Source organism: Anomalospiza imberbis, chromosome 6 (assembly GCF_031753505.1).
Source record: "Anomalospiza imberbis isolate Cuckoo-Finch-1a 21T00152 chromosome 6, ASM3175350v1, whole genome shotgun sequence".
In the NCBI taxonomy this organism is placed as follows: Eukaryota; Metazoa; Chordata; class Aves; order Passeriformes; family Viduidae; genus Anomalospiza; species Anomalospiza imberbis.
In genome coordinates this window covers 47,409,619-47,431,383 of record NC_089686.1, presented here as the reverse complement: position 1 = coordinate 47,431,383, position 21,765 = coordinate 47,409,619, and the positions used below count along the sequence as shown (strand labels likewise).

General features: G+C 45.9%; 3 protein-coding genes across 10 annotated transcripts in view; 1 reads left to right on the top strand and 2 right to left on the bottom strand.

The window, feature by feature from the left end:
- Positions 1-3,341, top strand: part of TRPM5 (transient receptor potential cation channel subfamily M member 5) — a 37,963-nt gene extending 34,622 nt beyond the window's left edge. The window contains exon 24 of the mRNA XM_068193974.1: positions 803-3,341. Coding sequence (XP_068050075.1) covers positions 803-903 — 101 coding nt within the window. The 3' untranslated portion in view covers positions 904-3,341. The remainder of the gene's footprint in view (positions 1-802) is intronic.
- TSSC4 (tumor suppressing subtransferable candidate 4) overlaps positions 3,167-21,765 on the bottom strand; it is a 175,152-nt gene continuing 156,553 nt past the window's right edge. The window contains exons 2-5 of one of the 8 annotated variants that reach the window (XM_068193968.1): positions 7,485-7,508; positions 6,957-7,086; positions 6,067-6,139; positions 3,167-5,017 (exon numbers count right to left, since the gene is read on the bottom strand). In XM_068193968.1, the coding sequence (XP_068050069.1) occupies positions 3,889-4,929 (1,041 nt within the window). In that variant the 5' untranslated portion in view covers positions 4,930-5,017; positions 6,067-6,139; positions 6,957-7,086; positions 7,485-7,508 and the 3' untranslated portion in view covers positions 3,167-3,888. Of the gene's footprint in view, positions 5,018-5,476; positions 5,761-6,003; positions 6,140-6,859; positions 6,929-6,956; positions 7,087-7,484; positions 7,640-21,765 lie in introns of those variants that run through there. The other 7 variants (XM_068193969.1, XM_068193965.1, XM_068193966.1 and 4 more) reach the window with 7 other exon arrangements.
- CD81 (CD81 molecule) overlaps positions 17,081-21,765 on the bottom strand; it is a 30,144-nt gene continuing 25,459 nt past the window's right edge. The window contains exons 5-8 of the mRNA XM_068193955.1: positions 19,122-19,229; positions 18,453-18,548; positions 18,043-18,132; positions 17,081-17,357 (exon numbers count right to left, since the gene is read on the bottom strand). Coding sequence (XP_068050056.1) covers positions 17,295-17,357; positions 18,043-18,132; positions 18,453-18,548; positions 19,122-19,229 — 357 coding nt within the window. The 3' untranslated portion in view covers positions 17,081-17,294. The remainder of the gene's footprint in view (positions 17,358-18,042; positions 18,133-18,452; positions 18,549-19,121; positions 19,230-21,765) is intronic.

Here is a 21,765-nt window from a genome sequence, read left to right as displayed (position 1 = left end):
GAATAATCTCACCCAGTTCAAACACATAAACAAGTATCAATTTGCAACAGAAGATTGCCATGGGGGTTTCTTGAGTCCATGAGATAATCCTAGGGAAGTATTATAAAAGTATTTAAAATGCATAGCAATAGTCATTAAAAATAAAAGCTGAGCAAGCATCCTAGTATTTTTTTAATTAACAGAATTCATTTGCCCTTAGAGCTGCACCCATTCCTGTCAGTTAAGAATCATGTCCTGTGTCCCAGGGCTCCACTGCATGGAGTTTTAATCATTAGGGACAGGAACAAACTATTTCTTAGCCACTGCAGGATATTCAACACAATAAAGATTTTTGGATATCCTTCTTAATGACCTAGTCGATATCTACCTATTGCTCTCTATTACACAAAATAGCCTCCAAGACCCATAAACTGAGCATGTATATATACTACATGGAAAAAGGTAGCTAGAAAACTCAACAGTCACGACACGACAGGACCTCAAGTCACTCAGATATGAGCTAACCTCAAGCTGTACTTAATTCTGTCAGAAGTTTATTAAACACTTATGTGAGTTGCTTCATTATCAGTATTCCAATAAAAAACTCCATCCCATAGTAAGCTTCCCAGACATTTTAATACTATAACTGCATTAAAAATCAGAAATTTAAATAGCTGAAAAATATCATTTACTGAGCAAATGCAAAGCAATACAATATACAGTATATTTTTTTCAACATTTTAAAGTTTCTTAAGCAATTACTACTATGACCCCTTTGTCCTAAGGCTTTTAAACGAGTACATGACTTTTCCAATCCTATTAGGTGTGAAGAGTGCCAACACAGAAGTGCCTTTACCGCAAAGAAGTGAAAGAGAAGATGGTGCAGATCAGTTTGAGACTGACATCAAATACATTGATAATTAAATTTTAATCTATTTCTTCATATTAAACTTTTTATCCTACTAACTACTGTAGAATTAAAATCCTAATCTCTTGAAGGCCTAAAGGCAACGAGCTCTCTATGCTAAGCACCCTCAGTGCTTGATATTCCCAAGGATTCCTTGGTCTTTCTCCTTCAGTTTCCTGGGCTTTCTTTCCTGCTGTTCCCATAGCACTCGGTCCTTTCTCCAAAACCATTCCCCAACAGCATTAAAGCTTTCTCCTCTAGGGTGACTCTACCACTTTATTTTCTAAATACCATTTGTACTCCAGATGCCACACCCTCAATTCACCATCATCACAGCCAAATTCCACACTTCTCTGTTCAAGGGAGTCTCCCTTTGGAAGGCAAATCATTTACGCACTTAAAAACAAGCTACTTCCTTGGCCAAGAAATCAAGCTTGTACTCCTGAGCTGCTTAGAAAAGGAAATCAATAAATAGTTTTCAAGGAAAGGGCCTGAATACTGAAACATTACAGCTCCTGGAGTTCCTACAACTCTCAAACAATTGCACTCACCAGCTTCTCTTCCCACACTGGCTCCTATGAGGTATTCCTTTGCTGGTATTCCTTCCTAAGGGCTCCTCACTCAACCTCAGAGAGTGGAATCACCTGGTTTTTGTTGGTCCCATGCCCCATCACAGCTGCTGCCAGTTCCCTGCTGGAAGGGAGCCTTTGCCTCCATCTATCACACCACATGGAATACCTCCTCTTCATCTAAGCATCTGATTTCATTTTACTTTTCTTTTTCAAGGGTCAGAGGGAAAAAAGAAATCACCTAAGAGACTTTAAAACAAGAATGTATACCAAGAATTATACTGCAGTCTAAGAATTTGGGCTGTTTGTGGTTTTTTCCATTACTTAAACTGCCTTGTTCATTTTTAGCATACAAAAACTCGCTGGCTTCATTAGAATTTTGCAAGATATACCACTAAAATATCAATACCATCCTCTAAGGGGAAATTTCTTTGGAATAACATAAACAGTATCAGAAGGGGGAAGTATTGGGCTGTGTCTGACTCCAATACAAACTTCAACTGCATTTCCTCACACGTATAATATTGTCTCTATGCAATGTAATTGTAGATTGCACAAAAGCTTTCTGTTACCAGAGGTGGAAAAAAAAATAAATCTCAGGCCTGACAAAAATGAGCCTTTTATTAACAGATATTAATCTTGTTATGATGGATTAATGAAACAGGCATTTGTCCAGTTTATTCAGCTGTGCCCCAGGCCTTTGACTCCATTAGCAGCAATGGAATTTTGATAGTCCTACCTGCTTCTCACCCTGGGCAAGCAGAACTCATACCCTCAGTAAGTTTGTACTAAGCTGCATTTTTTTGTCAAGAAATAACAGGTATCTCACAACAAGTATTCCCTGCTCTTGGCAGCAGCTTCCACTTTGAAATGGCTACTATTTTAATCGTGATCAGCACACTAATTATCCATTGGAACCCAAAATCTCTCCATTAGGACCTGCTGTGTATGTCCACTCACATGCACTGGAACAACAAATGCATTGACCAACGACCCACTAAGCAATGGGCATCCAACTGCATACTCATGAGAAAATACATTCTGCTCTGAAAACTAAAAGCTGAGTTTGAAAAATTGAGCACAACTGCTCCTTTTACTCTGTTTTCTGCTTCTTCTGCCAAATGATGTATCAGTTCAAACACAAAGCCCAAGTGATTTGGGCCTCCCAGTTAATTACTGTTAAGATGAACTCCCCCCCAGAGGAAGTCACCCCCTCAAACACCCTTCAGAGTTTGAGCAAGCACAATCTACCAAGAAATATCACGAACTCTTCAAAATTAATCTTTCACTACACAGTTATAAATACTACTCTTGGGATTGGTTCATTTAGAATAATGACCCAAATAACATGTCAGTTCAAAGTGACTTGAACTAATTTGAGTTTCAAATCATGTAACCTTTCAAAGAATTTCATCTTTCAACCTTATTTATTAAATTTACTAGCACTGTGAAAAACACCCACTGTATCTGACATTCCTTACAATGTGATTCATTGTATGAGATGACTCATCCTGTGAGGGGATTATACACTGTAAAATGGTTGAAAATGTTAAAAATGTGAGGTTTAGAATCTGTAAGATGAGGAAGAAGTTAACAAGATGGCAGAGTTAAAGTTAACAGTTTAAAAGGTTTTCAAGACAATTTAGAAATCAAATAAAATGTTTGGTAAAACTCCTACAGCTGCATTACTCAGCATGGTTCAGACAAGAAATCGAGTTACAACCAAAAGTTTATTGTATTACATAGAACAAAAACGTCTCCAGTTCTGGTATAAGTATCTCATTCCCACAAATACCCCAATCCATATACAGAATCAGTATGGAAGCAGCACCTCCTGGAAAGGACATACAAAGGTACAGATCATCACATCATATAACTGGGCACTGTTGTGCTTTCACCCTCAATGGCAATGACAGGAACATGTTTTCAAACAAAAAAGTTAAAAGGTTTTCTTTCTTGGGACAGAGCCAGGAGAAATCACATCCAGTGGAAGACTAGGTTTTATTTTCATTGTTTAAAAATCTCTACATAATGAGCTCATCACCTTTTCTCCAGGATTCCACAGGATTTGGGAACAATTCCAAAACTGGGAGTTACTAGGAAGCCCTGCAACCGTTTAGCTAGCACTTCTGTTTCTTTGGATACTTCAGCTCTGGAGTATCACACTTTATTCTATCCTGCCAGGATGCAACTATCCTGTGCCCACGGAATTCTCATAAACAAAAAGTCTGGAGTTTATTTTAGGCAGCTTAATTTCTAACAATATAAAACGTTCTTGGTGGCTATGATGCAAACTATTGGACAAAAAACTACCAGGTGGTTTTCAGACCAGAAAAAAAAAAAAAAAAAAAAAAAAAAAAAAAAAAACCAAAAAAACAAAGACAAAAAAATTAACAAGACAAGTCCTGGGATGTCTCCAATGTGCTTCATCCTTCAGGAGTCTTCCTCCTCCCCTTCATCATCTACTTTAGGTCGGAAATTTTTCCTGCTCTTCTTCTTACTGCAGTGGAAACCAACTGTTCCCAGCGATGGCTCTTCACCCGCACCACTAAGCCTTGCATCAGGTTTATACTCTGTGTTCTGGTCCCCCTCCATCATGCACTCCTCCTCCTCTGCTGCCTTTCCACTGTCACTGTCCAAGTGCCCCAGCTCAACCTTATCTTCTTCCCTCAAGTCATCAGTCTTCTTAAGAGATTTTCCTTTCAGATCTGTCTTCATCTGTTTCTTATCATCCTCCCCTGTTGATGTTTTCTTTTCCAGTCCATCAACACCTCTTTTAGTTGGTTTGGTGAAGACAATCCTCCCAGCTCCACAGCTGGAAGGGTCCTGGTTGAAGGACGGGGTGTAGCTATCTTGGGTAGCTGAGCTCTGTTGCTCCCCTCTTTTCTTCAAACCACCTAGAAATTCCATGGCCACTGCCCTGTTAGTCTTATCACTGGACTCTGAAACGCCCTCTAGGCTGTATTTGGTCCAGCGCTCTGGGTGTGCCACGTAGTCAGGCACTGCAGGAGAGGTTTTGGGAGCCTGCACTGCTCTGGCTTGCCTTCCCATGTTTTCTGGGACCATGTTACCTGAAACTGTGGTCGGAGGCAATGGACGCTTAAACCTCCCGTCAACAACATTATCTTCAGGCATCGAGGGCACAGACAGCTTGGCTGCCTCTTCAAGGCAATCAAAAATGCTCTGGCTACGGAGAGAGAACGTAGAACTCATGCCCTTCAGATGGAATGGCTGGACAGGAGATCTGTGACCGCTGTTTGAAGAGTCATGTGTCTCTCCTGATCTGAAATCCCCTTCATCTACAGATGGCTCCTCGGGAGATATTGTATCAACTTCTGCTTCACCCACCAGCCCCAAATCATCAGAGTCAGAATCGCTGAGCGACACCGTGTCTGAGGGCAGAGCTCCTTCGTAGTCTCTGGCACCATCAGCTACTATCCCTAGAAAAGGTTCACCTGCTTCCTGGTCTCCCATCTTCGAGCTGTCACTCCACTGAGGTCCTTGATGTAGGCTCAGGAACAAATCTAAATACACTTTTCCAAATGCCCAGCGAATTTAGTGCCTAGAATACAAAGGAGCATAAAAACTTAACTGTGAAATGAGAATCAAGAATGAGACCATCACTCTGTGTCATGCAAAGTAATTATAACTGCAATATAACAGTTAGATGTGCTTTAGGGATTCCCAAGCAATTTCACTTCAAATGAAAACATTATTTAAGGAACGAATGCACATTAAAATTAAAGATTTACACAAGCCTGAATAGAAGAATACGAAGTAATTGAAAGTAATGCTACCAAATTTCATTACAGGTTGCATCAGATCCAATTACTAAAAGATGAACATAAAGCTCCTGAGTTAATCTGAATCCCCCAAAGCTGTCTTATACATCTTCCAAGAGACAGCAATGTCCTCTGCATATTACACTGTGTTTACTCACACTGTAAAAATCCACAAAAACACATCCAATTTCTCACACTTGTATTTGGCCAGTACAACCCTTATTGCATTAGCACTGCACCTGCTGTCCCAACAGCCATCACGTTCAGCCTTTTACAAAGGACACTATCACTGATCCCCATCAGTGACAGAAAACAAAAATAACAGGGCCACTGTTTTAAGCCTGCTTTAATGTGGCGTAAAGTACAAGCTCCACTCCTTCCTTTGGTTTTATGCTCTCAAGTCATTACTAGATTCCAGGAATTGGAAAACCAGTCAGCTCAAGTAATCTATCCCATTGGATTAGTAAAACCAATTACATATACCATGTTCACACATGGAAACAAGGAGAGATTGCCACCACAGGCCTGCAAGAGCTGGTCCTTCAGTCAGTAAATAACAGTGTGATTTAAAGCCTGATTTTCAGGAGCAGCTGGAACACCTGACAGTGCCACCTGCTTGAAGGGAACGTCACTGAATTCAGGTGCTCAATGATCAAGCTACCACTTGCTGGGCAATTGGAAACTGAGCTGGTGCACACACATTTTGGTTCAGCTCACGTGAATTATGAAAACAGTTCTAACATATTATTAGAATAAGCTTGACTACCTAATTATAGGCTCTTCTGAAACGATGCAGTAAACAGACATGGAAAGTCTGTTAGTCACTCACTTTCTCTTGAGACTGAGTCAGCTTCCCCTCCTGAGGGTCAGTTAAAGCCACCAAAGATCTCAGCACTTCCACCCTAGAAAATAAACATTTCCATCATGATACTGGAAATGTAGTTTTAAAAATAATTCTGTCCTCCTGAATCATCCAAAGCTGCAGAACTGGGTTCTAAATCTGACACTAACTCATGGTGGTATAAAAGTCGGTAGATATTACTGAATTTTTGGCAGAAGAACAGCACACAGCCTAATAACACAGGCACCACTATATTTACCCAGCCTCCACATTCACACTGCCAACTTTATCCTGTAGAACAGAAGGGAGGCTTTAAAAAAATTTAAGCTGTAATTTGCCTGTGCAAAGGACTAAATAAACAGTATTAAATACAGCTAAGAAGATACAAAAATAATAGTTATGCATTGTAAACATTAAGTACTGCTAAGTATTAAGACCATGGGTAACACAGACTTCTGTTTTCAAAGAAAGGTCATGTTCAAAGTTAGGGCCGGATTGTTATGAAGCACAAAACAGAGAACCTTCTGAGGAGTGCTATGTTCCATGTCAAGTGTGGCTGTCTTTGACAGAAAGGATCTGACGGCTACTTTTGAAAACACTGCCCTCCATGTAACGCCTAGTGGGAAATAATCTTCTTAAAATGATACAGCCTTCTGCTTAGTTTTGGAACATATGAAAAGTAACGACTACAACTCAGAAAAGGCCTTGAAGTGCATAATTAAATAAAATAGCTGTTTTCAGTTGGCAGTAGAAGTGTTCATCAGGGCCATCTCTTTCTTACACAGAAAGGAGAAATTCTGCTCCTAAGGAGATGTTTTGGCTTTAACAAAGTTAGCAGCCAAGCATGCTGGCCCTTACAGCACACCAGACCCACTCACAGGTTTGTTATGGTGACGTGATCACAGCACGGCTCGGGAAGCATGACGTCTCTCCGGATGGGAAGGCTCCCAGCAGGCTCCTCCATCCTGGTGCTGCTCAAACAGACTCTGTGCGTCTTCCTGCTGCCTCCTGTGAGGAGGATGGACACCTCAGTCACCGCAAACCACAACCACGGGCCTGCTCTCACGGTACAGCGAGCACCACACCAAAGCCCACACAGTCTCTCGGGACAGGGATCCACAGGCCCCCGCGCCAAGGAACAGGGAAGAGGAACAGGGAAAAGAACATCGGCCGCTGGGCACTGGCCCCGCGGAGGGCAAGGTCACGGTGCAGCCCCAGCTGTGCTGCCCGTCGGCCCCGGCCCCAGAGCCCTCCGCGGCCCGGGATGCTGCTGGATGCGAACCGCCCGCACCACACGCGGCCCTCGCTGGCCCTGCACCCCGGGCACCGCCACCCGCCCGGGCACACAGCGCGAACCGCCGGGGAGGGGAAGGGAGTGGGGGAAATGGAAGGGGGAGCCCCCGTACCCCAACACCGCACAGCCCCAACACCTTCCGCAGCAGCCGCCCGCCTTGCCCGCCTTGCCCGCCTCTGCCCCTCCGCCCACGGCCCGCGGCGCGCCGGGACACCGAGTCCCTGCCAGGCTCCACGGGGCGGCCACAACGGCGGCAGGACCACAACTCCCGGCGGGGAGAGCGGCGCGGAAAGGGCCGGCGCCTCCTCGCCCCACCTCTCTCGGGGCTCCTGGGAGTTGTAGGCGGCCGTCTTGCCTCGGCGGAGGACATTTTGCGAGCCGGGGAGCGGGGCGAGGCGGTGCCGAGCGACGGGACTACAGCTCCCAGGGCGCAGCGCAGCGCCGACATTTCGCGGCCTGTGCGGGGCCGTGCTCGGGGCTCGGTGCCCGGCCGGGTGCGGAGCTCGGTGCGGGGCTCGCCCGTGCACCCCGGAGAGCCGCGGGGCCGCTCCGGCGCTGCCCGGCGCCGTGACGGGCGGGCACGGCGCCGCCGCCGCCTTCCGCAGTCGCAGTCTGGAAAAAACCTTATGTCGTTGCTTTTGTTCTCATCGGAAAAGCAGGGCTTGGCCGCCACGAACACATCCGAAGTTTTCTGTTTGTTTTGTTTGGTTTCTTTTTTTTTTTTTTTTTTTTTCTCCTACGTGTTTATTCTCAAACCAGAAAACCCCAAGTCACTTGAGGCATAAAACCACTATCCATCCAAATAAAAAAGTTTCCATTTTCCGTCCCAAAAGGACATTTTTTGCGCGTGTGTCAAGAAGTGGAGCTCTGTCTGAAAATGTTTTATTGGCGCTGGCCAAAGAGGCTCGATTTTTGTTTTTCCCCTTATTTCAGCAAAAAAGTTCAAATTTTCAGCGCAAATACATTTCCCAAGAGGCTTCAATATTCAGCTTGTTTCCCCTATGTTTAGGAAAAGGTTTGCTGTGCTGGAAAGGATTGTGCCAGACAATGCTGTGGCTGCAGAGGCTTCACTGGCTCCCTTCAAGCTGGGCCTCACCGCGACTCACCCGTAATATAAACTGCAGCCACTTCATATGCATCCTCAGTTTTGAAATACATACTTTTGCCTGCTGGAGTGTTGCTAATTACAGTAATTTATGACACGAGGTCTGTGTTCGGAACACACTTGGCAGCAGTGATGAGGTTATTGCAAAATGTCTTCTGTCTAGCTGGAGTCTTGCAGTAGTTTTGGAGCAGCTCTAGAGGTGTTTCCCCATTTGGTGATCCTATATTTTTTATGTATACACATATGGTAGTACGGTCACAGGCATTCAAGTGGGTATCCAGATGGAGGGAGGAAAGGAAAACATGAATCTTGATGTAGGTGAGCAGGAATGAAAGGAGGAGAGCAGTAAATGGGCAAACAAAAGGAAGAGTAAACCTGGGTAAAGACTGCTAGTGCTGTGTAACAGAGTCTAGGGTGTTGGGGAGACAGCAGGAGACTCTCTGAGCTTAATAAGGAGCAGGCAGAAAAAAGGATGTGGAGTAAGCAGTGGCACGTCCCATTTCTGTACGAGCGGAGACAGGCAGGGTACAACAGACTGGTGCAGACCCTGTCTTGTTTTGAGCCTTGGCTCTTTGTTAGATGAGGGGCTTAAAGGGGCAGGAGGGGGCAACACCACCTCCAGTGTCTCTGTCACCTATGAATGTGGGTGCCTTCAGGGACAAGCCCCATGTCTCCCTTTCCAGAGGCTACAAGTTCTCACTTTTTTGCCTGGATGCTGTGTGTATTGATGACTAAGGAACCTGAATGTACCCTTTTCCTCCTTCCTGGTTTTTTACTCATGAAATTAGCTCAGCTGGTTAGAGCATGGAGCTATTAAAACCCAAGGCTGTGGGTTTGATCACCATTTACTTAAGAGTTGGACTTGATGATCCTTGTGGATCCCTTCCATCTCAGCCTATTCTGTGACAGAATCTGTGATATTTAGTATCGCACGCAGCAGAGAGCTGAGGCTGAGCTGCTCATTCTCCGGTGGCTGAGGACAAGGCAGCTTGCAGCATTGGAAATGCTAGTGTGTTGGGACTTTCGCTATTGCTTGGCGACAGCTGAAATAAAAATAATGAGTCAGAGTCTGAAGACCAACAGATGGGAAAGTGTTTTCTCCTTGCTGGACTGAACTGAGTGGCTTGAAGAGGGGGCTGGAAGGTGGAACGGGGCTGCAGGACAGGCCATCATCCAAATGAGCAGGCCGTATCCAGCGTGCAGGCTCCGAGGAGCGGCTCATTTGTGGGGATGGCTCCACGTGTCTGCAGGAAGCCAGCGTGTCCCTGTGTGTGGGGGTGGCATGTGAAAATGCACAGCAGCCTCAGCCCCATCCTAGGCGCCTCCTGCTCCTTTCCTGCAAATAAATCTGTCCTTTGGCCCCATGCAGTAACTGTTTCCACTGCTCCCTGGCAGGCTTCTGCTGCCGCTCCTGCCCTCGGAGCCTGGGGCAGGGACCGCTGGTCCCTCTCCTCAGGGCTACAGGAAAGCAGCAGGCCATTCCCCAATAGCCACCTAGATCCTGAAAGCCAGATAGAGCAATAAGATGCATTTTTCAACATCTCCTGCATCTGGAAGGAATGTGGAGGTTGCTCAGATGTGGCCACATGCAGCTGATGCTGGAGCTCTTGAGGGGAGGTGGGGTGGGAAAGGAGTATTTTCCTGCAGGCAGAAAGGAAAAGCAGAGTCATGACCACCGCAGTCTTCTCTGCTGGAAGAAGGCAATCACACCAAGCCAGAGTGGTACAGCCTGAAGGAAACAAATGAGTTGTCCTCTCCCATTTACCAGAATGAAATCCTACAAATGGCCTTGAAATCCCTTGTGGGGGTGGGTTTTCAGAATTCAGTACTTGATATCACCTCTCTTCTACATTGAGCTTTGCTTACCTGTTTTATTTTGTACTTTCATTTGGTCCTGCAAGCAGATTAGATTTATTCCAGTGCTGTTTACCCATGTTGGTGCTATTTTCCCCTAAGGTAACTACATAAAATTAGTTCCTGTGGAGTGAGATTTAATGCAGGCAGGCTATGAAGGTCTTTATCAACTCTATTCTTCACAATAACAATGTTATTGCCAGCCTATAGAGGAACTGCAGGGAGACACTACAACCCCTTTTTTTTTTTTGGTTAGAGACATTGCATGTGTGGGAGGGAAATCTTTATGAGGAAAATTAATACTCTCTGCAATTACTCCAGTTGTTTAAAAGAAACAAAAACAGTTGGGGGTGTCTGTTCATTTTGAATTAACTGCAGAATATTTGCACCAAGAAAACCCTTCTCCCAATCTTGCTGCTTTTTCCTTTTTCCTATTCCTGCCCCAAAGTGCCTGATACTAAAAAAATGCGTAATGAAAGGCTGAAAAAGGTCACTGGAATCAGTGACCTTGAAGTTAGCATTAACAAAAAAACCCCACAGAACCCTAAAACTTTCCAGATCTCTTGTTCCAACAAGACCTGTGGGAGCAGCACCAACCAGTGCCGAGCCTTGCATTAGTAGCATGAATCCTTGCTGGAGGAAATCTCAGCAGTTTGCTGGCAGCCAGCAGGCAGGGTGTTGTGTGCATGCCATCTTGCCTGGCCCAACACCAACACCTCTCAGTACTCAGCAAAGCTGTGTTCTGGCATGAGGGAATGCCCTAGCAAAGCTGGGCAAATAAACACTTAAAAAAAAAAAAAAAAAAAAAGTAAAAGGTGTGATTAAACTGTAATTAGAAGTGTTACTTCCAACCATTAGCACTTGAGCTGGGTCATCTAAATCCAGCGAGAAACACCAGGCAGTCCACAGTGGTTGCAAAGTTTTTATACCCTCTAATGTGTCTGCAAGTGTGAAAACAACGTGGGTTTCGTTTATGCAGCAGTTTTAGCACCCGGGACGTGTTTTCTATTTGCTCCAGGTCCCTGAGCACTGAAGTGAAAGCATCAGGCCGCCAGAGGTCAGCTGAAGGGGTCGCCCCGAACAGCACTTCTGCATCCCATTGCTTAGGTAATGCTCTGTGCAGGGCAATGTGATGCTCCCCAGGCTGAAACTGAGGAGTGGTCAGGAACAATATGCAGCCTCCATCTAGTTCAGGTGCACAGCGTGGTATTTATGGGACTTGGGGTTCCTGGCCTGTGTGTACCACTTACTCAACAGCTGGTCAGGTAGGTAATTGTTTCCCTCTCTGGTTCAGCACCCGCTGGTGGCAGATGATTCCTCCCTCGGGGCTGTCATTCCACTGTTGCCGACTCCCTGGTGCAGCCACAGTTCCCAGCCCTACCACAGCCCCGACAGCGAATGAGATTGTTGAAATAGTCACACCTTTTTTCCTCCCCTAACTGGAAGGGCCGTGCTGTCATGCCCAGCAAAGGAAACAGTGGTTCAGAGCAGGAATGTGAGCACAGCCACCAACACATCCTTCATCCCTGAGCCCGGCAAGCGGAGATGGCAGGCAGAGGAGGATGCGGCGCATGCAGCAGCGAGGGCGCTTTCCTCTGCAGAAACCTCCACCATCAACAGCCCTGCCATAGGAGAGCTGCTGGATTTTTTCCCTCCTGAGAGAATATTGCAACTCTTGGTTACAACTTCGGCAACCTCCGATTAGGAAAAGGCATAAGCAATTTATGCATGTTAATCACAGCTGTCTTAGTACGAGACAATTGGGCTCGTTGCTATTAGAAAACAAACAGCCCAGAAGAAGCTTACCAAACAGAGCTTGCCAAAGCAAAAAACATCTCGTTAGAAACAGAGGTTCTCGTTAGGAGGTTTTAAAAAGAAAAAAATAAACCAGTTTGGGAGGGAGGAGAAAAGAATTTCCACTGGAAAAAAATCCTGGCATGGTCTAGTTTAGAAAAATTCGTGCTTGTATTTTTAATTCCTGAAAAATCTTGTTTCACCAGGAAAAAAAAAAAAAAAAAAGATTCCACAGTCACATTCCTAGGCAGTGGAATTCCACAGTAAGGTCTCCAGTGACTTTCCAGGTCCTTCAGACCTCTGGAGAGAAATGTTAAAGAGAAGTCTCAGCCAGGGTTGTCTGTATAAGCACAAACAAGCTGCAAGCACTGCATCCACCCTTCCCCTCTGTTATCCCTGTGGCCTCACATGCTCTGACATGGCAGGACTGCTGTTTTCCATGGATAACCCATATCTCCACACAACCTTAAAGGGGCCTGTTTTACCCAGTCCTCTCCCAGTATCACATTCAGCTCACCTGTTTCAAGCACATCAATGCCTGTACTGAGACCTGAAGTGCAAACAAAGTGAACCTTCCCCATTTAGCTGGGGAAGGTTTAAGATCCCAGCTATAATTCCAGGCTGAGGTCCCAAGGCACACACCCTGAATGCCAAATACACGCTGTGCTTTGCCAGTTAGTCTCCGCTATTGTCTCTCCCCCTCAAACACCAGCCTGGGTCTGACAGTGACTCACATCAGATTAATCCTAGCTCCAGAGGCTGGAATAATTTTATCCCCATCTGGAGCAACAATGTAGTGTCACAATCCAAACGTTTTAAGGCATGAAGCAAAGAGCATCACATCCATGGGAAACCACCTAGGGGGTCAGCTGAGGACGGTCTTCCCTGCAGCCCAAATTTTGCTTGAATACAAGAATGAGACATGCCTGTTCCCTTGGAAGACATGGCAGAAATCGGTACACGATGGACGGAAACAAGATCTGACAACACATCATTAAAAATCCACTAACAAGGGGGAATTGCTTTCTTTTTGTTTTTGTTTATTGTTTTTAAATATCACTTTTTTTTTCTTTCCAGAAGTCATTATGTCCGACTCCATTAACATTCAGGTAAACAAGTGAAAGAACAACAGATGGGCATGATCTTGCAGCACAGGCACAGCCGCTGGGAGCAGGGCTTGCCTTTCTTTGCAGCAGCTCAATGTCATGTTCCCTCCTTGCCCTCCCTCACCCCGCACCCCCTCCCTCTCTGTACCAGCACAGGTGATCGCTGGCAGCCACTGCAGGACATTCCTGCTTCACACAGAGTGCAAAGTCCAGGACAGGACAGAGGAAGGCAGGCAACTGAGGGATCACAGCACCTGGCCTCCCACCTCGCTCTCAGCCAGGCTTTCCCCTGATGGTGCAGAGGGGCAGGTGGGAGCAGCAGCGGTGGCATCACCAGACCATCCACAGAAGGCAGACCAGCCCAGTCCCCATCCAGATGGGCCATTTTTGGTTGCTTTTGGAGGAACCCCTGAAGTGTGTGCAGGACTTCCACCATGCCCCCTCCACCCCATGCTGAATTTCAGCACAGTCACTCTTTCTGCAATCCACATTAGCTCCCCTACAGCTGTGCCCTCCTTCCCCTGGGGAGAGGCACAACTGCAGCAGCCACCACTTCAAGCAAGCAACCTTTTTGCCTTCCCTCAGCACCAGTTCAGATGCATACTCAGCCAGCCTGCAGGCCCCCCTCCCAGAGGCTGTAAAATCCCACGCTGTCAAAGCCTGGTTCACAAAGCATCCCGGTGTTAAGGTTAACTGGTTGTAAAATTGCAGCAGTTCATCACACTATGCACACTATGAGAAATGTTTATTAAATTGATTTTTGTTTCATTTCTTAAAAAAAAAAGGCAGAAAGAAGTTTAACACACTGCTTTGTGGCATGCTCCACAGTATGAAAAAAACCCAAGCATTCAGTTAAGCTGTCAGCGGCTCTGTTTGACCTTTCGATGTGGTCTTTGAACTCAGACCTGGACAGTTGACACTCCTCATCCCCACCTCAGTTCACAGCCATTTTCTCAGCTGCCACTAGCTCCAGGAGGGATGCTTCCATGGAGAGGGAGGGATTTGTATTTACAGCCTGCAATTCCATCCTTTTCTTCCCTGGGGCTATGGAGAGGAGCACTACAGAATGCCATGTTGCACACACAAAGGCACAGGTATGCAGGAGAGGCGCTGGGGCAGAGCAGGGGTCCTGCCTTGTGGGTTTTCCCCCTTCACCTCAGCCAGCTTTGGGACTGCCCAACTGACAGAAGAGCCCAGTGGCTTTTGGATCTTGAGGGCTTGCAATGGGGCGAGTCCCCTCAGCCCTTCACAGCTTCCTTTCTAGTTTGTGTTAACTCAGGTCCAGCTTCACAGGAGACCCAAGTGGGTAGTTTTTTTCAGAGAGGGTTTCTCAACTACTTCATTGTTCTTAAGCATGATGATTCCTCTGTCCCTGTTCTTCCAGGGCTGACTCCTCCAGCTGAGGACCATTCCATCAAGTGTGGGGACTCAGCTGGTAACTAAAGAAAGCATTGTCTTCTCTGCAAGCATCCTTGTGTCCCTGCTCCCACAACCCTTCTGTAGCTGCTCCCCTCCTTGAGCACTTTTCCTGCAGCAGCCACAGAAACAGGAGATGGCCAGGAAGCTGCCTCTGGAACTCTTCACAATGGCAAGCCACCTCTGAAATGAGCCAGAGGGTGAATTGTACCCTCTGTGGGACACAATCTGAGCAAACTCTCAGATTCTGCCGCTCTCCCTCCTCTCACAGCTCTCAGATTCCCTCTCCAAGTACCACTTTCTCCCAATTACTCCTGCCTGGGACAACTCAAGCCCTTAAAGCACAATGTCTGAGGACACACTTGACCTGCATCGAGACCCAGTCTATCTTCAAACAGAGCTCCAGCTATGTACACAGCATCAACTGAATACTGAACAACATCAAAAATACGGTATAAGGAAAAGAAAACAGAATTGAAATGCTTAATGGCATATTTATACACATTTACCAACAGTCAACAAAAAAGGTGGCAAGTTACACATCCATTCTGTATGCTGACAATCCTGATGCACATAGATGTAAACACACATGCTTGGATGATGCATATACATATGGCCACATAACAGAGTAGATGACCTGAAGGAGCTACGCTGGGGAGCAGGGGAGGGGGTTACCTACTGCAAAACCTCATCTCATTCTCAATGTGCACAACATGGACATTCAGGGCAGTGTTGCTTTAAGGCTATTTCTAAGGCTGAATCTTTTCTTGTCCAACCCCTCAATATGAAGATCTGTTGAAGCACTTCCTCCTCTTTACCCAGCACAACTTGATATATATATATCTCTATATATTTACCTATATACTTTTTAAAGGCCCTATATACTAAAAGGCAGGAAGAGGAAAGGGGGGAGCAGAAGGGAAGAAAAACTTCTAGGTGGATCAATTTGCCCCAGTGCAGGAGTCTTCTATCCTGTAATGGCAACAGCCATGACAGCCACGTGCAGTGGACAAGGTATTAGTTTGAAAATGACTGATGATCACAGGCCTCCCTCCCTATCAGATCTGAAGTTCTCTGTTGTGACAAAGGAGGAGAAATACTTTAAGAAAAAGAAATACTCCTGAAGTAGGAAAAGTGATCACTAATTTAAACTCCTCCCCTTACCTGCTTCAAGGTGGCAAAAGAGCTCAGATACTATAATTTCCAGCTCAAGTGCCTGTACAGCTAAGGAAAAGGCTTTGCTTAAAAATATATATCTATAGAACTATACATATAGATCATCTTTTTAGTGACACTCTGATTTTATTACATAGCTCCTGGGTCATTCTCTCCCCTATCTACATGGTGACAGAGTGGCATATAAAAGAAGCCACAGACATCAAAGTGATAACCAAAGTTACCAGATCACAAGAATGTGTTTCAACTGGTGTGATCTAACATGCTAAATTACCTTGATTTTATAAGCTGATCTGCTGTTAATATAACTGGAAAATCTTAAAAATAACCTTTTTATTTCATAATCAGATTATGACAATTTCTCAGCAATATTACAGTGTGTGACAATATGCTATAATTAAGAATAATTTCACTGAACGAGAGAGTGATGCAAAGATGAAATTTTAAGCATATACACATATGGTTGGGAACACCCAAGCATCATCCTGCAGTACATAAAGCAGGATTTCTGAAGTCAAGGACCTTTTTTTTTATGTTTTCTTCTTTTTCCAATATTATTTTTATGTGAGCATTAGCTTAACAGTGGAAATTTGGTAGAGAACTAGATTCTCCTTGAAACATATGTCTATAATGAAACACTGAAGAACATTAAAAAAGTAATTTAATTTTCAGTTTGTTATATTTGAAAAACTGGGACTAAAATTCACCCCCAGCCACTGACCTTTTAATGCAATGATTTAATGTAACTGGGCCAATTTATAAAATTATAACCCAAGGAAAAAAAAATCACAAAACCAAAAAACATTTTTACTCATTAGAGAGTAAAAATTTCAGCATGACTTCTGTTAACGACTGACCTACCAATGGAAACAGGCTGGAGAGGAACAATGCCTGTGTTTCCCCTGGGATACATTGCACCCAGGAGATGGAGGCTGTATCCTTTCCCCTCCTCTCTCCCAGGCTTTGGACAGTCACCCCGGCTTCCCTACGGACAGCTTGGAAACATCAGGGAGCTGGGGTGATGGTTGGAAAAGATGAGTATAAATTAACAAAAATACTGAATTCTGCTTCAGCATCCAATTAAAAAAGTTGGTAAAACCAAGGCAAAGTTTTCTGAGACCAGGCTGCACCCTTCTCTCCTCCACACATCTTCCACCAATGTTACTTCTGAGTTACTGGGTGTGAGGAAAGGGGAGGAAGGACTTGATCTCCTGCTACAGCAGCTTTCCCATCACACAAAACTGATGTGTAACTAACTCAGCCACAAAGATACGGGAAAGTTTTATTTATTAAAAAAAAAAAAGTACTTCAAAATAAAAATGATAAGTACTGTATGGTAATATTGGAAGCATTTATATACATCATTTTCTTTGTCTGTTGTTGAAATGTCTCCTGGTCACTCGGTGGCACTTGGGGTCCCCTCTAGCGCCGTCCGCCCTGATCCCCCCTTCCCCTGCCCGGCTCTCACGGCTCAGTAGACAGAGCTGTTCCTTATGCCACAGCACAGCACCATACTCAGGATCATCTCAAAGATCTGTTGAGAGACAGGGGCACCACTGAGGCAACAACCAGTATGATGCAAGAGCTCCCCCATCCCAAGGTCCCCCACTCCACATTAACACTCTCATGCCAGAGGTAAGGGCAGCGATGCAACATCTTTGTTGCTGTTTTCATATGGAATTGGCCAACTTGAGATAAGGAGCTGTCCCCCCGTCTCTCACTGGCAGCAGTGGTGGTACCTGACAAGCTTTTTGGCCGCCAGCTACACAGCAAATGCCTTGAGATCCCTCCAGCACTACAGCCCAGCCTTTGCACAGATGCCATGTTACACCTCCACAGTACCCAACCCTCACTAGGGAGCAAACCCGAAGGAGCAAAGCAAGCAAATCCCTTCTCGCTGCAGATCCCAGCAACAAAACATGGCAGCCTGTAGAACAAGTGGTTTTGGAGGAGGTTTCAGTGGTGGTCTGCCCTTTCGGCTGGGCTTGCAGGTGCTCCTGCTCTACTGAGCTTGCCAGGTGCCTCCCCTAACATCCCAACTCCCCAGAGGGATGATGAAGCCCTTGGTCTCGTCGTGTTCCAGGGCTCTGTGGTGCACAGGGCTGGTGCTGTGGAGTTGCAGGGGCATCCAGAGGAGAGGGATAGATCCAGCCCAGCTGGAAGAGGACCAGGGTACCCCGAGGTGTCTTTTCCCTGTCCCACCAGGCTGTCACACTTACCATGATCACAGCAACCACGACAGCAGCGATACCGATCAGGTAGAGCTTCCCAGAGAAGAGCTCATCGATTTTTTTGTGGCAGTTTGTGTTCTGAGGCAGAGAAGCACACCAGTCAGACAGCCTGCTTTCCCCTCACCCACCCCCAGCACCGAGAAAGGTAGGTCAGCTTCCCCCTGGCCCAGGTCCTGGCCCCAGGACTTCCAACCAGACTTCACCCCTCTGCACCTGTCAGTGCCCTAAAGCAGGATCAGCAAAGGAAGAACCAAATGGGAGCCTTTAACATCCTTCTACACCATCCCCAAATAAATGAAATCTCTACCCCTTATCTATTTCCCAGTAAATCCCAAAATTTCCTTGGCAACCAAGGTTTCCTGAAGCAGCTGTGCTGACTGAAGAGCAACTGTGCCTACCTCAAAATAGCTTTTCAGGGAGTCCTTTCGGCAGAGGTCATCCCTCCACAGAGGAGTGAAAGTCGAAGTCATAATATCAGAACCACAGCAGTCCAGCTACATAGAGAGAAGAAAAAAAACAACAATGGAGAGCCAACATTAGCAGACAGCAAACACTTATGCAATGCTATCCCCAGCATTACACATTCTTGAAGTCACTGAAGATTGAGGAGGCATCTTGGAGGGGGAAACAAGGGTGGGGAATAAGTCACCTAACCAACTTTTTTCTTTCCATGCAATGCAGCTGCCTCCTACAATAGTTCCAGACAGATCTGGCATAGATTTGCTGAAGGAGAATGAACCCAACTCTCCAGGGATTTTGTTTCCTGCTGAATGGACCAAGTATCAGGATTAATTCCTCAGAGCTATATTCTTCTTCCACTGAATTTTACTTAAACAGGCGTGCTGAGGTAAATGAAAAGCAACTTAATCAGAGTTTGGTCCAGACTTCCCAGCACCATGTGATGGAGAGAATACTGAAGAGGACACAACTTTGCTTCTTAAAATGTAACAACAACAAACTTGATTAGGCTAAGACCTGCACGTAGTATCATCCACTTTAGACTGCTTTTCCCATCCATTTTCCTGACCTCCATTATTAATTCTCCAGCACAACCACCACCATCTTACCGTTTCATGGAAGGTCTTCACTACAGCTTTGGCATTGTTTGCATCTGACTCTCCCATGAGCGCTTGTTGAAGCGCTTGGTCGTAGAACTGCTTCACGTCTTTGGCTATCTAGGAAAGACACAGGAAAAACTCCTTTTCAGCCAGAGGAGGAGGAGGAAGAGGTGGAGAAAACCTATACAGCAGATGTGCCTGAAGGACAGGTTCCCTCTAATGGCACTTGGAGTAAGATCAGCAGTTTTTAAATGAATTTGGACTCCATTTGTTTGCACATGAAAAAAAGCCTGTCCTTCATAGGGCTCCCAGCCCCTCCAGCTGTCACAAATACTAAGAACCCCATCCACCAGCCAGCAGATTTCAGACAACACTATCAAAGGGCTCCACAGCCTCTGTCTAGGAGATAAAGACAGCCAAGGCCTGGAGGATGAGCCACAAGTTGAGACAGCCTTCAGCCCACATGGATGTGCTGCTGGTCTCAGGAAGGCAGCAATGGCTCTTTTTGAACTACACATTGACAAAGCAGGCAGGCAACATATGTCCCACTGAGGCTGCAGAGTCTGGACAGGCTCAGGAGGAGGCGGGGTGCACAGGCAAGGCTGTCTGTAAATATGGGCACCTTGGCTTACAGAGTGGCTCAGAGGGGATGGCAGGAATTTGGGAGAGATTGCACACTAAAGCCTGGTGAGACAGCTCATTTGGGTCAGGAAGCTTAGGTGCATTTAGATGGATTTAAAACCATGGCTGAGTCCCTACGGACATCACTGTCCTGTAAGTGGTTATGTGAGACACCTTATCTAGACTCTAACCCTGCCTCGTGGGTAGTGAACTGCAACCACCCATGAGGGCCTGCTCCACAGTGCAAAAATCTCCTAACTTTTAGGGGAACTGGCCTTGTGAATTCTCCTCTAACACCCTTCAATAATTTGAGAGAGAGTGATGAAAGAAGGCCATGCAAGAGAAGCAAAAGAAAAACATAAAAGCAAGAAAGGGAAAATGCTTCCTGGAACATCTGCTCTTGGCAGCACAGAGTGGATTAGCATACGAAAAAAGAAACTGCAGCAAGATGATGCACAGTTTCAATCAATTATCCCAGAACTCTTTCATCACTACTCAAAAAAGCTCGCTTTGGAGGATGATATTCTCCAACCAAACCATTTCATTCTGCTACATAAAAATAAAATTAAAAAAAATTAAATCCTATTTATTGCCTCCCCATTCTGAATTTACAGCATCTCCAAGAAGGCAAGGTGAGGGAGAGACTGCCTTCAGCTTTGAGAAAAAGTGTCCCTTCTGGAAACATCTCTCGGTGGCTGGGATCATCCAGTGCTTCCCTCCCAGCCTGTGCTGCTCCCAGCCAAGGCAGGGAGAAGCAAGCCTGCCTTGTGAGCAGGGACTTCAAAACAGCCCATTCATCATCAAGGCTGCAAAACTAGCTGATGCAAACAGACTGCCAGCCTTCATTTTAAACTGCAAAATTAATTTTAGGGGCTGAGGTCATCACTTCTGAATTGGGAAATCCTACATTTCTCAGCTTTATGCTCTAGTGGCCAGGTTCTTTCTCCCCAGGATGGGACACAACAGCTGTGGGGTCTCTCCTTACTCAGCCTTCACTTTTTTTTTGCTGTCGGTTGCAGTTGCACATCTTGGACTCTTCAGGATTCACAAACTAACATCTGCAGGAGGCACAGCCCCTCTGCAGAGGTTAATTAGTTCACTAAAGTTGCTAGGAAACAGCACTGTGCCTGCATAATAGTGTTTAGCCACAGAAGAGTTTATTCCAGTGAAGTCGTGCTCTCCTGAATGACTACAAGGGTGTTCCCATGCACACCAAGCCTGTGAGCCATTGCTCACAAGCATGAGAAAGCTGAGCAGGCCAGCACCTACTTACACAGCTGGCTAAAGTCTCTTAGGAAAGTAAACACATTTCCTACTCTGCCAGAGAGTCTAACCTTGACTTTGAGCACAAGCAGTCCCCTTCTCTCCTCCAACCCCCTGAGGCCCCAGTGATGAGCACCCAGGCTGCTGCTTGCTGCAGCATAGCCACGGTTCCCACGCACGGGCAGTTCTGCATTTCGAGCCCAAACCTGTGTGTGTGTGAGCACATGTGACCATAGTGAATGGAAGGTGAGCAGAAACAGAAGGTGAAAAGCTGTAATTTCCAGTTCTATCCTTGAGTTCAGCTCCTCCAGCCAGGAAACTTTATCTGAGTAGTCCCTAGCAGCGTGCCTAGCAGGGACAGATACAGGATTTGGACCCCTGATGTGTGCACAGCATATGGATCACAGCAAGCCCAGCGCTGGCAGACAAATGACCTGAAGCAGGTTCTATGACACTGGAGAAGAGCAGGAAGCACCAAGCAATCCTGTTAATGCAGGCTCTCCCTGAACAGCATTCCCACCCTCTGGCACTACCCGGCTGGGTTCGCTCCTCGTTCCCTGGCACCGAGGATGTGCAGATGGCTTTCCTTCACAACTTCATGCCCGAATCCACTCCCTCTGTGACTGACAGCGTGGCAGCAAGGAGGAGACCCAATCGAGACAGGCTATTTTTATTCGAGACACGGAATTACATACCCTAAGGGCAGCTGCTACCTCAGGTGCTCACATTTAAAGTTCATCAGACCGGCCAAGAGGAGTGAGGTGGCCTG